At 59.8% G+C, this 17241-nt stretch overlaps 1 protein-coding gene across 1 annotated transcript in view; it reads right to left on the bottom strand.

The window, feature by feature from the left end:
- Window positions 1-14051: 14051 nt before the first annotated feature.
- Window positions 14052-17241, bottom strand: part of LOC116834907 (immunoglobulin superfamily member 1-like) — a 123353-nt gene continuing 120163 nt past the window's right edge. The window contains exons 14-16 of the mRNA XM_075070525.1: window positions 15180-15245; window positions 14897-15011; window positions 14052-14358 (exon numbers count right to left, since the gene is read on the bottom strand). Of these exons, the coding sequence (XP_074926626.1) occupies window positions 14052-14358; window positions 14897-15011; window positions 15180-15245 (488 nt within the window). The remainder of the gene's footprint in view (window positions 14359-14896; window positions 15012-15179; window positions 15246-17241) is intronic.

Below are 17241 nucleotides of genomic sequence, written 5' to 3'. Positions count from 1 at the left end.
CCATCCACCCCCATCCATCCATCTCCATCCACCTCTCAGCCATCCATCTCCATCCACTCCTCAGCCATCCATCTCCACACACCCCCTCAGCCATCTATCTCCATCCACCCCTCATCCATCCATCTCCACACCCCCTCAGTCATCTATCTTCACCCCCCCAGCCATCTGTCTCCATCTCCACACACCCCTCATTCATCCATCCATCGCCATCCACCCCTCAGCCATCAAGCTCCATACTCCTCTGTCTAGATAGCTATAGATGCATCGTCCATCCATCCATCCATTCATCCCCCACACCTCCTGTATCCAGCCATCCCCACACACCTCATCCATAGATCCATCCACCCTCCCCACACACCTCTCTAGCTCTCCATCCATCCTTCCCCCAGCCCTGATCCATCCATCTTCCTACACCTCATCTGTCCATCCATCTCCCACACGCCTCCCTCTAGCCATCCATCCCCACACACCCCTCTAGCTCTCCATCCCACCCTCCCCACACACCTCATCCATAGATCAATCCACCCTCCCCACACACCCCTCAGTCCATCTGTCCATCTCTCCTGGGCATTTATACCTGTGTGGTCTCCTTGCCATCCCCAGACGGGACGGCTCTGATACCACCCCCGCCCCGGAGGATTGACGGACGTGGCAGGGGTACTGGGGGACAGGACGCCCGAGGGAGTGGAACCAGCCCCCGCATCCCTGGCTCTACCCCAGGATCCCCTGCCCCGGGTCTCAGCCACGGCCCAGCCAGGATCCCCTTACCTGTCCGAGATCAGACGTCTCTTCATCTCTCCGCTGGCACTGATCCCTTTCTACCTCCTTCCCCCCTTTCCCCTTCCCTCACTTTTCCCTCCTGCCTTCCAGAGACTTTCTCACTCTCTTCTTCTTGTGGAAGGCAAATGGTCTGGCTGGGGCTCTCGCTCTATTGCTCTGTGTGTCACCCTCACTCGTCCCCCCCGCAACACACACACATGGGAGTTGCAGACACTTGGCCCCTGGCCCAGCCCTGGGCTGAGCTCTCTAAGCTGGGGGTGGAAGGGTGCAGGGGGGGGACGCTGCTAGGTCCCACTCCCAGCTTGAGCAGGATTGGCCACGCCGGCCGCCAGTCTGCAGCTGGAATCTGGTTCTAGGGTCACTGGAACAAGTGAATGTGTCAGAGAGAGGAAAGAAAGAAAGAAAGAAAGAAAGAAAGAAAAGAAATTCCTCCTTCCCTTCCTACCTTTATCACGTCTTTCTCTCCATCCCTAGCTCCTTTTTTGTTCTTTTCCTCTCCCCAGTTTCTCTTCTCTTCTTTTTTCTCCTCCCCCATTCTCTCGCTCGCTCTGTGCCGGCTCCTGCTCTGGCTGCCCGGCTGAGAGCAAAAAGCGAATCGATAGATGGAAAATGGTCTCAGGGGATGGGCTGCGTCCTGCGGCTGCTAATCAGCCCAGGCCCCGCTCACCCCTTGGATCGATGAACGGCGGCCCACAGCCTCGCTGCTACCAGAGCCCCACGCGCCGCGCCTTTCCCGGCTCCGAGAGGCCTCTGGGGTGGTGCGCGGGGGCTGGGTACATGGGGACCCCTCGCCTGATGCTGGGATGTGGCCCCTCTGGGGTGCAGTGGGGGGGGATACTGGGGCCAATAAATGCTCCCCTCTGTCTCTCTGCCCCTCGCACTTTGACTCCCGCCAGAGTCAGGTCTGCAGCTCGGGGCGGCCCAAACCTGCTCCTGCTCGTGTGCTGCTCCTTGCACGTCGGGACCTCCTGGGACCCAGACCCAGGCGGGGTAAGGCCCTTGGTGTCTGCCTTGGGTTGTGCCTGGAGCCCTGCTGTCTGCAGGCTGCTGGCTCCCTCCTGTGGGCAGATGGGGGATTGGCAGCCACCCGGGTGGGCAGCTTCCCCCTTCCCTTCCTTGTGCCCCCTTTCCTAAGGGGAGGCGGGTTAATTTCCCCCCTTGCAGAGTGGGGGTCATGGGAGTTGTAGTTTTAGTCTGAAGGGGGGCGCTGAATTGGAGCCTGGCCCATGCAATCCCCCGCACACCCGTACACCCCCCACAAACCCATACAGCCCCCACCCTCCCATGCCCATACATCTTCCCAGGGAGTGGAGCTGGACAGGCTGCTAGGAGATGGCTAGGGGGACCCTACAATAACAGACCAGTCTGAGAGCAAATCCAGTGCTTCTGAGAGACCCTACAATAAACGCACCAGAGTGTGCAACCGAGAGCCCCTGGGAACTCCTGCCAAAATAATGTTTCAATGCAATCCAACGACTCGGTTTGGTTTCAAGCATCCAACCATTTTATTATGAGCATTGCAATGGCACCGTATTATGCAGCCGTACAGTCGCGTGCGGACGAGGTTAATGCTTGTGAAGCGCTGGCCGAGAAAGCATGACCGACATCGCTGGGCAGCAGTGGGGGTAGGGGTGGCAGAAGTGCCTCAGTTAATCAGTATTTACCCTTCCTCCAACAGGAGGAAAGGGGCGGCACTCCAGGAACGGTGCCGTGGCACATGGCTGGCCTGCGGAACTCACTGCCACATGAGATGGCAGAGGCTCAAGAGCTGAGCAGGATTCTGGCGAGGAGCAGACGTTTATTACTGGTGTCGTTTATTCCCCGTGTTGCCATAGCGCCTGGGAGACCCCAGCCATGCAGCGCCTACTAGACAGCCACTGGGCTATTTATACGGGCCCTGAACACACCCCGAGTTTTACCCATCGGAGCTGCGAGGCAGCTGTAAGTGATGGGAGGGGGGATCGAACTCCCCCCACAGGGCAGGTTACTAGGTGTGGGTGGCCTCCCCAGAAGGAGCTGCCCCTTGGCACTGTCAGAGATGGGATACCGGACTCGATGGGAACCCCAGGCCAGCTAGACTTACTGGCGTTCCAGCACTGGGTTAGGGTTTATAACCAAATTGAGGGGGGTGGGAACCCTGTTCCACTGGGTGCTGCACACACCACAGCCAGAACTGGGAACCGCATCACACCGGGTGCTGCATGAGATCAGCACCCCCCATCGTGTCTGGCGTGCACAGACCTCTCGACCGAGAGCAAGCCCCCATCATGCAGAGACCCCCAGTGAGAGACAGGCCCTGCTCACAGACAATTCTCCCCATTGTACAGAGGGGGAAACTGAGGCATGGCAGGATGAAGCGACTTTCCTAAGGGAACACAGGAAATCTGTGTCCCAGCCAGAAAGGGCAGAGCAGACCCCGTCTTGCCCGGGAATGTCTCAACGCCATCCCCAAAATATCAGGGTATCAGGGTCACACACGGATCCAAGATCACGGGGCAACCCTATCATTAGTCATAATTATTATTAATTATATATTAATTATATATATTGGGTCCCTGTAGACCCAATTCCCAAAGGCATATATAATAATTATTATTATTAATTATATATGCCTTTGGGGATTGGGTCTACAGCGACCCCTCACCCAGCGCTGAGATGCGTCCATCTCTGTGGTGGGGCATCAGGGCTGTTTATACCCACTTTCACCCTGACCTTCCTGTGGGACTAGAACGCACAACTCCCCCTCTGCTGCCAAAGAACCTCCAGGAGAATCTCCACCCGCTCCTGGCAGTGCAGGGCCAATGACACACAACAGGCAGTGCCGAGGGTGTCCAGCAGGGGGCATCCACACCCCTCCAGCTGGTCCCCCCTCATGGCACTCCAGTGCATCACAGGGCAATGGCGCCAGGTCCAGCACAGTGTGTGGGAGTCGCCCCCTAGTGGTGACTGAGGGTAGGGCAGCTCTCACACTGACAGCATCAGACGCAGCTGCTGGTGCTTCTGGCTCACAAGTTTGTGGGGCGAGTGGTCAGCTCCTGCTGCTGGTACATCTGGGATGTGTTCATTGAGGGGGGAACAAGCCGCCTCCTTTTGGTCCCCCCAGAAGACCAGGGTTTTAAACTCTTTTAATATATGCATTAAAATGGATATAAAATAATATTCAAATTCCTTCTAAAGGGCTGCAGGGACTCAGGATGGGCCACAGGGTCACACAGCAGAGCTCCAGAAGGAACCCAGGAGTCCTGGCTCCCAGCCCTGCCCTGCTTTAACCATTAGACCCCACTCCCCTCCCTGAGTCAGGTAGAGAACCCAGGAGTCCTGGCTCCCAGCCTCATGTACTGCCCACAGGTCCCCTCTGCTCCTCTATTAATGGAACTTACGTGTGTCTGATCCTCCCTTCAAGTCTCCAGCTCTTTGCCTTGACCCCATCCAGTGGCAGGGAGTTCCGCAGGTTAATTCCATGTTGCCGTGAAATGCAAATTAGCAGCTCTGGACCCAGCCACCCACCTGCTCAGGCAGTTACAGCTGAGCAGGGAAAAGGCCACCCGGACGCCTGGGTTCTGTGCCAGGGCAGGGGGTTCGTAGACCCCCATCTGCAGCTTCCACGCTGCACGGGGAGGGAGGAGGGAGGTGAATAACACTGAGCCCCAAAGCGTTGAGGGGCCGCTGCCCATGCGCCACCCGCAGCCTGCAGTACCCTCTGCTGCCACAGGAGGGCACCATGTGGCAGGGACAAGGGTGCACTGGTGTCACGCCAGGGGGGCCGGTGCTCCACATCCCGGCACCTTCACTGGGCCAGGGCCCAGAGCTGGGGGAAGGGAGAGAGGAAAGGGTGGGTTCAGAACATGCCTGAGACATGCCAACATGCTTAGAATACGCCTAAAACATACAAACGTCTCCCCCCTCCTCCCCCCAACCATTCCAGATAGGGCCTTGACCCAGCAGGATCTTTGGCTGTGTCCCCACAGACCTGGGGGTCAGGGCTTGGGCTCAGTCCAGCCATCCTGGGTTCTGCACCGTCAGGCAATGAGCACAGCTGGGGGTGGGCAGGGCTGGGCTAGCAGGGGGCTGCAGGTCGGGAGTGAGGGGCACTGGTGGGGCTGGGCTAGCAAGGGGCTGCGGGTCGGGAGTGAGGGGCTGGGCTAGCAAGGGGCTGCGGGTCGGGAGTGAGGGGCAGCGGTGGGGCTGCTGTTGGGGGTTCTGGGCTAGCATGGGGCTGCTGGTCGGGAGTGAGGGGCACCGGTGGGGCTGTGTTCTGTTTAGCGAACTCACCTAGAAGGGGAGATAACTGGTTAGCAGAGAGATCAGAAAAGCTGCTCCGAATCCACCTGCAACACGAAGAAACCGTGGGAGAGGAAAACGTTACCGCTCTAACCCTCGACAGCCCCCTCCCCTTCCCTCCCCGGGGAGAGAACCCAGGCGTCCTGGCTCCCATCCCCCTCTCTCTAACCCTCTACATTTCCTTCCCCTCCCCTCCCTGGGGAGAGAACTCAGGCGTCCTGGCTCCCATCCCCCTCTCTCTAACCCTCTGCACTTCCCTCCCCTCCCCGGGGAGAGCTCCCATCTCCCTGCCCTGCTCTAACCCTCTACGCTCCCCTCCCCGGGGAGAGAACCCAGGCGCCCTGGTTCCCATCCCCACCCCCGCTCTAACCCTCTACAGCCCCCTCCCCTCCCGGAGCTGGGGAGAGAACCCAGGAGTCCGGGCTCCAATCTAACCAGTGGCTCTGGGCTCCAAGCTGTGTCAGCTGCTGTTTTTACTGCACCTCCTACCTGAGTTTCCAGGCGGGTGTCTCCAGGCACCGCTGCGGTCAGAGCGCTGCCCGTCACTCTGGTTCCTGACCAGGAGGCGCCCGGGACTGGCTTTAGGTACAAAGCAAACGTGACAGGCTCAATTCTCTGCTCGTTCAGCAGGGGGCGCTCCAGTCCGGGCTGGCCCCGATGCCCCAGGGTGGCACTAGGGGGCGCTGGGCTGCAGGGGGTGGAAACAACCAGGAACCACGGGGAGGAATTCAAAGAGCTAAACCACTCACCTGTGTAGTGCGTCCTTCTCTCCTTACCCTGGGGACAAGGAGAATATCAGGCTAGATGTCCTCCGCTCTAACCACTAGTCCCCACTACCCTCCCCTCCCAGAGCCGGGGAGAGAACCCAGGCGTCCTGGCTCCCAGCCCCCCCATTCCCGCTCTAACCACTAGACTCTACTCCCCTCCCAGAGCCAGGGGGAGAACCCAGGAGTCCTAGCTTCCAGCCCCCCGCACCCACTAGTCCCCACTTCCCTCCCAGAGCTGGAAGAGAACCCAGTAGTCTCGGCTCCCCCGCTCTAACCACTAGGCACCACTCCCCTCCCAGAGCTGGGAAAGAACCCAGGCGTCCTGGCTCCCAGCCCTCCCCCCCGCTCTAACCCACTACTGCTTCCCCCTTTTCTATCTGCCCCCCCATCTCCCTTCACCGTTCCGTCGAACACAAGCAGGGTGAGATTCATGCAGCTGCTCAGGGTGATTCCCCATTCGTCCACGTCCAGCACGGAGGGGTGACGCTGGCTGGGCGGGTAGGTGGCGATTGCTCTGTTCTGGGGGGGCAGAGATGGACCCAGTCAGGGGTCAGGGACCTTCCTCCTCCTCCATGTTGTTGCCACCTCCCAGGGACAATGGGTTCCAATTCATGACCTCTCCCTGCAGCCAACGGGGAATCGCTCTCCCCTGGTTGAGGTCTGGGGGGCTCTGACACACAGCTGGGCAGTTCTGGATTCGTCCAGTACAGAGGCGGCAGGGACACACACACACGGGCGGGGTCTTTGGGGAAGGGGTTGGGGCGGGCTGGAGGCGGGGCAAGCACCTACATGAAAGAGGGGAAGTCAGCACCTATGCGCACGTATACACACACACACACACACACACTCTCTCTCTTTCTCTTTTGTACCCCGTTAGATGCTGCTGCCCCATGCTCCACTCCAGAGGCAGCTGCAGCTCAGTGCCAGGCGAGGGGTTCCCATATAACTCACCCGCCACACCCCAGAGAGGTTGCATCTCATCAACTCCATAGAAGATCAGGGTTGGAAGGGAGCTCAGGAGGTTCTAGTCACACCCCCTGCTCAAAGCAGGACCAATCCCCAGACAGATTTTTGCCCCAGATCCCTAAATGGCCCCTCAAGGGCTGAACTCACAACCCTGGGGTTAGCAGGCCAGTGCTCTCCCTCCCCCCGAAAAGCTCACCCCGTGCATCCATTGCATTTTCTTTTCTCCTTCCTCGGTGTCCCGCGGGAGGTCGATCCGGTGCGAGGAGTCACTGGCCTCGCACAGGTAGGGGAGCGTCTCCTCCTGGACTGCAGCCACTGCAAGGGGGAACAAGCCCAGGGGTTGCGGGGGGGCCTCAAAAGCACTCATGCAGCAGGGAAAGGGTTAAGCAAGGCAGGCCAGGCCAGGCCCCCCCAGGGAAGAGCAGCCAATGGGCATCTCTCCTGATGACACACCCCCAGCACAGCTGGCATCTCATTGACTATGTGCATGGTCACAAGGCAAGTGACAGGAGCGGGTAGGAGTAAGTGTGCACCAGGCCCGTGCAAAACCTTGTGCACAAGAGAGAATGTGTGCAAAGGCCAGGGGGAGGCTGTGCAGTGTCCCTCCCAGCTCTGCCGGTGCCCCTCACTCCCGACCCGCAGCCCTTGCTAGGTCAGCCCTGGGCTCCCCCAGCCCTGCTGGTGCCCCTCACTCCCGACCCACAGCCCCCCACTAGCCCAGCCCTGGGATTCCCATCTCTGCCGGTGCCCCTCACTCCCGACCCGCAGCCCCTGCTAGCCCAGCCCTGGGCTCCCCCAGCCCTGCTGGTGCCCCTCACTCCCGACCCACAGCCCCCCACTAGCCCAGCCCTGGGATTCCCATCTCTGCCGGTGCCCCTCACTCCCGACCCACAGCCCCTGCTAGCCTGGCCCTGGGCTCCCCTGCTGAGTGTGCGGACGTACGTGTGGATGCATGTGGGTGCCTAGCTCTGAAAAGCCCTGGCCCGACATCTGGGTGCCGAGGCCGGGGAAGGGGGGAGAAGCAGCCGGGAGGCTGCAAGGTGGCTGGGTGCAGGGTGGGACTCCGCCAGTCTAAGCCGAGGCCATCATGTGTGATTCCGTAGCACAGACACGCCTGAGCCCCAGGGCTCTGCTCCAGGGCTCTGATCTGAGCTGCACTTTCAAACCGCCTGCAGGATTTGCATGAAGCGATGCAGAATGAATCACTTTCCTCTGCCAGGCCGAGTGCTCAGCCCCCCAGAACGGGGACAGGGAGGGAGAGCTCCTCGAAACACCCCTCCGCCCCGAGCCAGCCAGTTTCCCCCCACCAGGGCTGGATGGGAGCTGGCGCCCCCTTCCCTGCCCCCCAGAACCAGCCAGTCCGTGCCCTGGGGCCAGGTGGGAGCCGGCACCCCCAGAAAGGACAGGCCCCACACCCAATTCCCCACCCCCCAGAGCCAGCCAGTCCCTGCCCTGGGGCTGGGTGGGAGCCGGCACCCCCAGAGAGGACAGGTCCCACGCCCAATTCCCCACCCCCTAGAGCCAGCCAGTCCCTGCCCTGGGGCTGGATAGGAGCCAGAAAGGCCCTAGGTCCCATTTGCCAAAAGCTCCTTCAGCGCCCAGGGTGGGGGTCGGCGATCGATCCTCCCACACACTCTGGGTTTGTGGGGGGGAAGGAGCTGGGGGGAGCAGAGACGGGGCTGCAGAGGGGCAGGTTGCGAGTCCCGCAGCAGGAAGGGTGGAGCTGCACCCATGGCTGGCTGCAAGGGGCTGAGGACGAGCCAGGTGCCAGCAACAGGCAAGGCCCTAGGACATGTTCGGGCTTGAACTGATCATGACTCTGACATCCTGCAGGCCCCGTCCCATCCACCCTGCAACAGAGCTGGGATGAGAACCCAGGAGTCCTGGCTCCGAGCTCTCCCCTCCCCTCTACCCACTAGATCCCACTCCACTCCCAGAGCTGGGGATAGAACCCAGGCGTCCTGGCCCACATCCCACCCCCGATCTAACCAGTAGACCCCCATCCCCCGACGATAGAGCCCAGGCGTCCTGACTCCCTGGAACTCCACTCAGCACCCTCTTTGAGGGGCCCCCACATCCATTGGGGGCTGCATCCCCTGCCCCCCCCCCGCAGGTCCGGCAGGACTGGCGCTTACCCCCGGTCACGCCTGAGCAACCTAGAGCCACCAGCCACAACAGCATCATGGATCTCATGGTCCCCCAGCGCAGCGGGGCCTGGTGGTGGATTTCGGCAGGGTTCAGGGGGGTTCCCGCTCCGCTCACAGGAGCTGGGAATCAATGCGAGGCGTCACCTCTCACAGCTGGGCACAGACTAGACTCACTTCCCCGTCCCGTGATGACTTATGTCACATACGTGGCTGGAAATTGCATCACTTTCCCCTGGTGGGGCGGGACGGGAGGGGGGCAGTCCAGCCAAACCTAGAGGAGCAGGCGGGGCCAGCTCGACTCCCAGCACCTACAAAACAAAAATCACGGTCCAGCAAATCCCCCTTTGGGAAAAGGGGAAACTGAGGCACAGGGGAGAGCTATTTATTCACCCCCAGAGTTGGGAATAGAACCCAGGCATCCTGGCTGCCAGCCCCGCCCCCCCTGCTCTAACCAGTAGACCCCACTCCCCTCCCAGAGTTGGGAATAGAACCCAGGAGTCCCGGCTCCCAGCCCTGCCCCCCTCCTCTAACCAGCAGACCCCATTCCCCTCCCAGAGCTGGGGAGAGAACCCAGGAATCCGGCAGAAGTGCTCCCTTCTCTGCCAGTTCTGGTTATTGGTGAGGCTGAAGAGGGGGGAGACAGTCCAGTGACGGACGCAGGGTCGTTGCCAGCCGGCCGGGCAGTGGGTTTAATGGAGGCTGCTCGAGAGACCCCAGGGAGAGCCGCTTCTGGCTGGAGACAGGTACTGGAGCTGTGTGGGCCCATGGATCTGACCGGGAGGGCAGGGATAGGGTGGGATGCCAAGCTAGATGGGCACGGGCCCCATGCATTTCATCTCGGGCAGGGAGGGGGCGGGAGACCAGGCCAGAAGGGACCATTATTCTGGTGTGGGTGGACAACGGTGCAGGTGAGGAGGGGGCTGGGGGGGTGTCACGGAGTCCCCGGGCGATGCTCTGGAACTGCTCCCCACTAAGCCAGTCAGGACTTTGGGGAGCTTCCTCTCCCTTGGAGCAGACTTGTTCAGGGCAAGAAGCTCACACGGCTTCACCTCCTGGGTCTCTCCTTGGAGCATTCAGCATCCTCTGCCCCTCCGTGGGCTTCCCACAGCGAGTCCACCCAGGCGGGGTCCTGGGGAAGCCACAGGGTTCTGCACCCCCACTTTGCAGTCAGACGTGACTCTCACGCCAGCCCACACACCAGAGGTTTACCCTCGATGACAGGAACGAGTCCTAAAACACACACGCACCCAACTTAGTGATACAGCGACCCACCAGACCCTCGGCTGGTCCTCTGGGGGGCAGTGCAGCAGACCCCTAGGTCCCTGCCATCTCATCTGTCAGCAAGACTCAGATCACCACCCGCCGCTCCAGCCCTTTCATTTCCTGCTCAACTCTTCCCCGGCGCCAGGAGGTCACCTGACTCCTTTGTCTCCACCTTCAGTGGCAACCTGTGCAGACAGGAGGCGGCCAGGCCGTCAATTGCTAGGAGACCAGAAGTGTCTGGCATTTAGGTGCCACTGTCCTTTGCTCTGCAGCATACACCCCTTACCCACCCTAGATACTTAAGCACTCTAGGGGAACGGGCACCAACACTAGTGTTTCACTAGCAACTAAGAAAGTCCCGTCTTCCGTCCACATTCTTCCCCACTTCGAGACCCGCAACTGCACGCCAGGTCACTCCCAGCCAGAGACTGGGGTTTGAACCACCCCAACGTTCCATGGATGCCCAGCATCTCTCCCATTCTTGGCGTGAGTTAACAGCCCTCCAGTTTTGTGCCCTCTCTTTGCTTGAGTGTGCTTGATGGCCCTGCAGCGCGCATGTGGGAGGTTTATGGCGGCCTGTACCTTTTGCACAATACTCCTGGGGTTTAAACGGGGACAGGTGTTCTCCCAGCAACCTGGGCTGGATTCGGGCTCTTTGGTTAAGAGCCCATCTTGGCTTTGGCAGCTCTGGGCTTTGGCAGCCGTCCCATTGTGGTCCCAGAACAACACCTCTGCATCCCTCTTATAACTTCCAGCTTTTACCGTAGTCCCCCATCCTGAGGCAGCCCAGCCCCATCTTCCCTGGGACACCTGTTCCTCCAGGTCTGGCTAAGATGCACAGTTATCAGTGTCTGCAGGGCCAAGTTCTCCATCCCTCCGCTTGTCTAGAACTCCCAGGCTAGCGATGGGGTTGGCATCGGACACTGTGATGGCTTTAAGCTTCTGATAGCCCATAAAACAGACATCCTGTCTCCCTTGGGGATCAGCCCACGGATGAGGCCATGGGCTGTAAAACGGCTGGATCCATCTAAGCCAGCATGTCTTGATCTCTCTCCAGGATCTGGGTTGCTTTCCCAGTGACTCTGAATGGGACACTGATGGGGAGATTGGCTCCCACTCAGGGAAGAGATCACCAGGGGTCTTTCCCTTCTCCTCCAATCCTCCCTTTCAGGTCCAGGGGTCCCATCTCTCATCCAGCAGCTTGAGAGGGAAGAACCTGTGATTCCTGGGGCATCACAGCTTCCTCGATTCTCCCAGTTCTACTTTCCATTGGGAGCCCTTCCGGTAGGAATCCTTCGCGCAGGCTCTGTCCTGCAGCCTTCCCAAGGGGGTTTGCAGCGCTGTGGCCAGCAAGTCCTCAGCTCTCCAAGGAGGGATCTCTCTGCAGCTCGGTCTGGATTCAGCTGCTGGGGCAGGGAGTGGAGCCTGCTCCTCTCACTGGCTGGGCTGGGGTCACAGCCCTCTGAGCTTGTCCTGGTAGCTCCTCTCCTGTGTGTATCATTTCCCGCAGCAGTTGGACAGGCAAACCTGGTTGGCATGCTGCCTGCCTGCTGGGTGTCCCCATCAGCTGGGGTCTCAGCTCCCCGTGCTCAGCGCTGCCCTGGCTGTCAGGGGGGCAGGCAGCGAGCTTCTGCTCTGGTCTCAGCATAGAGCCAGGTGAGCCCCACTTGGTGTGCAGGGGCGGGGAGCATCCTCCCTCCTCTCAGTCCCTCAGTCCAGGGGCGGTTACAGGTAGGCAGGTATACTGAGTCCAGCAGCCCTCCCACTGCCAAAGGTCATCTGCATTTCACTGACATTTCATCCCAGCCACTGGTTCCCTGGATTCAAATTCAAACCTTGGCAGTTACAGGAGCAGGGCCTGGATCCTGTCCAAGGGGAGAAGTCACCCCCAACAAGGCCTCCCAGCCGATATCCTGGAGAACCCAATGACCAGCCAGTCCGACCTCTGTGTCTGCACAGGGATCCGGGCCATAGGCAGGGCGAGGGGCTTCACCCAGGGACCTTCACCAGGTCCACAGTCCCTCAGCATCTGCGGCTGCACCACCACAGTTCCCTCTGTCCAGGGCCTCGCCCTGCAGCATGTTTCCCACTGACCCCTGGGCAGCCCCTATGTCTCTCCACTCCACCATCACCAGTCCATGCTGCTGCTGCTTCTCCTGCAGCTTTCCAAGCGCTCTTGTCTCTCTCCATGGTCCTCTCGCTCTTCTCGGGTCTGCTCCAATCCCATCCGTCTCGATCCCTGATGGGGAACCCAGTCATGAAGACCCTTGTTGGTTGGACCAGACTCTCAGGAGTGCCTTGGCTGCTGCCAGCTGATCCAGTCCTCTTGTAGCCCCATCTGGGTCAGGAATCTGCTCTCAGAGCGGTCCTCCTCCTCCAATGCATTAACTGTGCCTTGGTGAACTTCCCATGCGTAATCTCTCTTTGTGCACAGATTCAAATGTCCTTCTTAAGAGTGGTGACAGGCCATCACTTCACCGTTCTCAAGTGCTCTGGACTCACAGGCTATGTGCTCTTGGCTCCCAATGTTCCGGAAGAACCTGGTGTGCCAGCCTTCTCGTGATCACCACCTCTTTGCCAGGGTCGAGCTGCAGACTCCTCTCCTGGGACGCTCTGCAATCCCCAGGGGAACCTGCTCTGAAATCCTTCCTCTCTCCAGTCGCACGCGGCCAAGCTCCTCGCCCTGAGACTGCTACTGCAGTCTCAGGGGGACCTGTTACTCAACAGTCTTCTCGTGGTCACACACTTCCAGAGGTTAACTGCCCCTGAAACTGTTCCTCTCTGAGCCTTCAGCACGCCTGGTCCTCATTATCTCCTTTGTTTTACTGCTCCCCAGTCACTTAATGCAAGAATTGCCATTCAACGGGGTGCCGTACATCACGCTACACCAGTTGTAACGGAGTCCCCGGCGATGCTTCTGGAACTGCGAGAGACTTGTTGAGGGCAAGAAGCTCACACGTCTTCACCTCCTGGGTCTCTCCTTGGGCATTCAGCACCTCTGCCCCTCCGTGGCGCTCCCACAGCGAGCACCCAGGCCCAGGGTCTGGGGAAGCCACAGGGTCTGCACCCCATTTGCAGTCAGACGTGACTCTCAGCAGAAAAACAGAGGTTTATATTAGATGACAGGAACAGGGTCTAAAACAGAGTTGTAGTAAAAGTGAACCAGACCCCTCGGCGGGTCCATTCTGGGGGGAGCAGGACCAGCCCAGGTCTGCACTTCACTCCTCGTCCCAGCAAGCTCCAACTAACACCCCTCCAGCCTCTTCTGCTCAGCTCTTTCCTGGGCAGGAGGTCACCTGATCCTTTGTCTCCAACTTCATTGGCACCTTTGCAGAGGAGGGCCCAGGCCATCATTGCTAGGAGACAGAGTGTCTGGCATTTAGGTGCACTGTCCCTGTTCTCTGCAGCAATCAACCCTTATCCACCACCTAGATACTTAAGAACTGCCTGGGGACACTGAGGCACACACAGTATCAGAGAAACATTAAGAAAGTCCCAGTTCGTCACAAGGGGATACAAGTTGGGCTGGTCTAGTGTGCTATCTGGAGCGGGGGGGGATGGGATGGAGAGTGGGGTGGGGATACAGGCTGGATGGGCCCATGGACTGATCTGGGGGGGCAGGGGTGGGGCTGGGGTGGGGATAACCAAATGGACTTGGTCTAGGTGCTATCTGGAAAAAGGAGGGGAGTGGGGTGGGGATACCTGGCTGGATGGCCCCATGGATCTGTTTCTGGGGGGGGTGGGTGAGACTGGGTGGGGATACCAGGTGGAGGGGCCATGGACTGATTTAAGGGGTGGGAGTGAGGTGGAGTGGGGGCGAGGATACCAGCGCTGGATGGGCCATAGATCAGATTTGAGGGGGCGGGGTGGGGGCGGGGATGAGGTGGGGAGAGCAGGCTGGATGATGCATGGATCTCATCTGTGGGGGCTGGGGCAGGGGTGGGGAGTGGGGCGGGGATACCGATATGGATGGGGCCGCAGGTCTGATAACCGCCCCCTGTCCCCACACGTGTGTGTGTCCTGCTGTCTCTGTCCCCAGTGACCGGGCAGGAATTGGGGGGGGCTGCAGTTCCCATGCTGGGGCCTCCATCTGCCCCTCAGGCTGCCAGCCCTGCTCCCCACCGGGCCGTTGGGGGGTCAGCAGGTGGGGGGTCCTGGGGATGAAGCAGAGACGTCTCCTCAGCAATTAGGGGTCTTTAGCCACCTCTCCCATCATCCCATCCCTCCAGGGTCCTGCCTGCCTCCCACCCCGCTCCCTCGACTCCCCCAGGTCACCCATCAGACCCCCCACCACACATTCCAGCTCTTCCCCTCCGGCTAGGGGTGCGAGGGAGGCCTGGCTCAATGGCCTGGGGGTTCCCCGCAAGACATCTGGGTTCGATCCCCATCTCTTGCTCTCCGGGGCCTGGCGCTGGGTCTCTGGAGCCCGCCCAGGTCTGGCCCCTAGTTCCCTTGGGTGGGAGCCACGCACCGGTCAGGCCTGATCCCCCAAGGGCCGGATCCTGGTTTGACCCCAAAACCAGCCTCCCCTGGGGAGATGGCCCCTTCCTGAGCTCAAGGGCGACCCCCTCTGGTCAAAGGTCTTCAAGGCACCGTCTGGGGGATCAGTGGGGTCGTCCGTGCCCCTGGGGACACGGCAGGGTGGTGAGGGGAGCCTCCCATATGCAAGGTCACCTTGTCTCGTGTCCTCACCTCCTCCAGCTGTATGCGGCTTCGGCCAGGATGACCACCAGAGCCAGCAGGACCCCGGCGGCCAGGGACAAACGGAGGATGGCAAACGGGGGGTAATCCTGCCTCGGGGGGGGCCCTAGAGGGAGGAGAGGGACAGGAGGTGAATGCACCATGCTGGGGGGGCAGTGTCCCCCCAACTCCCTATGGGAGAGTTGGGCCAGTCCCACCCCGCAGTAAAGTTTTCCCCCTCCCCCAGCAAATCTATAGAGAGCCAATTCGATCGGCCAGCCAGAGACCCCTGTACCTGGTCGTGGGCTGCCCGGGCGGGTGGGAGCCGGTGCTGCTCCAGGCTGGGTCGGGTTGGTTCGCCCTGCAGGACCAGAACCAGCGTCTGTCGGAGATGAGGAGCATAAGGGGGAGAAACAACGACTCAGCGACCCCCCTCCCCGCCCCATCACTGTCATTCTCAGTGGGGAGGGTCCGAGGAGGGGGGGATTTTAGTGGCTGCGACGGTGCCAGCTTGGCAGCCCCTGAACCCCGATTGCTCTGTGCATCCCCAGAGCTGGGGTGTCCCCCTGCTCTGCAGCTCTCCTGGGGGTAGGAATCCCCCCACCCTCTGCCCCAAATCTCCAGCAGCTGGGAACACCCCAGTGACCCTGCTGGGCCCAGTGCTCAGGGCAGAGCCTGGCTCTGAGCATCCCATTGGTGCAGAGCCCTGGAGGGTCTGGCTGGGAGCGAGGACCCCGAGCCAGGCCCCTCACCTGCTACCACTAGCTGCACGGGGTCGCTGTGGGGGGAGATGACGGGTGGCTCCCTCAGGCTCTCGTAGCTGCAGGTGTAGCTGCCCCCATCCTCCCGCCGGGCGTTGGGGATGCGGAATTCGGCCGTCGAGCCGGCCGGCTCCATGTGCCACCGCGCAACCCCGGCCCGGTATAGCTTGAACCGCACGCCCTGCCGTGGCCCCTGGCAGGAGATGGTGACGTCCGTCCCTGGTGCGATCTCCCCGCTGGGGCTGAGGGAGATGGAGGGCTTGGAGTAGTGAGCTGGGTTCGGGGAAAGAGAGAGAATTGGCGTCAGACCCCACGTTTGCGGCGATCCTGTGGCCTCGTCCCAGCACATCCGACCCACAATCGTCAGAGCGAAACGTCGGGCGGGCAGCGGTCATCACGTCCAGCCCCCTGCGGTGAGCCTCGACGCACCCTGTCAGGCGTCTGTCCAACCTGGCCTTAAAAGTCCCCCCCAACGGGGACTCCACCACCTCTCTTGGGAGCCATTCCAGAGCTGAACTTCCCCCAGAGTTAGAAAGTTTCCCCGAATAGATCTCTAGCTGTAAACGACGTTAATTTCTTCTTCCCTGCCCCTTGATGGACAGGGAGAACAATAGATCACCGTCCTTTGCACCAGATCAGACGACTTATCAGGTCCCCTCTCCGTCTTTGTCTCCAGACTAAACATGGTCAATTTTTTCAATCTTTCCTCGCAGCTCATAGTTTCTAACCCGCTCGGCTTCATTCCTCTCCCCTGGACTCGCTCACGAGAGGTCCCAGAACTGGGAGCACTGCTCCCGCTGAGATTCGATCCACAACTGAACGATGGACAGGTACATTAACGCGAAGGCTGGAATAGTATCTTGAAATGTAACTGAATAATAATAAAATAAATACAAATTCAATACGGTCATAGAGTCCGTTCTCCAGCGTCCCCCTTCCTGGCTCTGAAGCCGCAGAGCCTTGTCTGTGTCCCCGTTCCCGTTCCCTATCCCCGTTCCCCCCCTTAGCAAGCATGATTCCAATTTCCCTTCTCTTTCCTGTTTGAGCCCATTTTATATTGTGATTTCTCGATAACCACTCATTTTACTGAAATTTACCTAACCAATCCTAACACATTGTAACATGATTCTCTAATCCAGTGGTTCCCAACTTTTTTGTCTGGCGGGCGCCAGATGAAGGACCGTGGCTGCGGTGGAGCATCCGCCGAATTTCTGCAGCATTTCAGCGTCGCCGCCTCTCAATGACGTCACTTTTTGGCGACAAGCGGCGTCATAGAAAGGCGTCGCCGTCGAAATGCCACAGAAATTCGGTGGCATTTTGGCGGATGCTCCACTGCCAGCCAGGGCGTGGGCGCATTTAGATGCCCTCATGGGCGCCGCGTTGGGGACCCCTGCTCTAACCAGTTATATCCCACTATCCTCATTAACTTATACCTGGCAAAATTAATTATACAGAGACAGAAACAATTAGAGAACCAGGCAGATTAACAATAGCAAAGTGGGGGCCATAAAGCTAAAACACAGAAACGAGGGCTGCACAACCACAACCACTGAGACGTGATTTCTTGCTAGACGGGATTCTGTCAAACTAAGTTTT

Source organism: Chelonoidis abingdonii, chromosome 11 (genome assembly GCF_003597395.2).
Source record: "Chelonoidis abingdonii isolate Lonesome George chromosome 11, CheloAbing_2.0, whole genome shotgun sequence".
Taxonomy (NCBI): Eukaryota; Metazoa; Chordata; order Testudines; family Testudinidae; genus Chelonoidis; species Chelonoidis abingdonii.
Note: the sequence above shows the minus strand (reverse complement) of the source record. Positions and strands in the feature narration are given on the sequence as shown.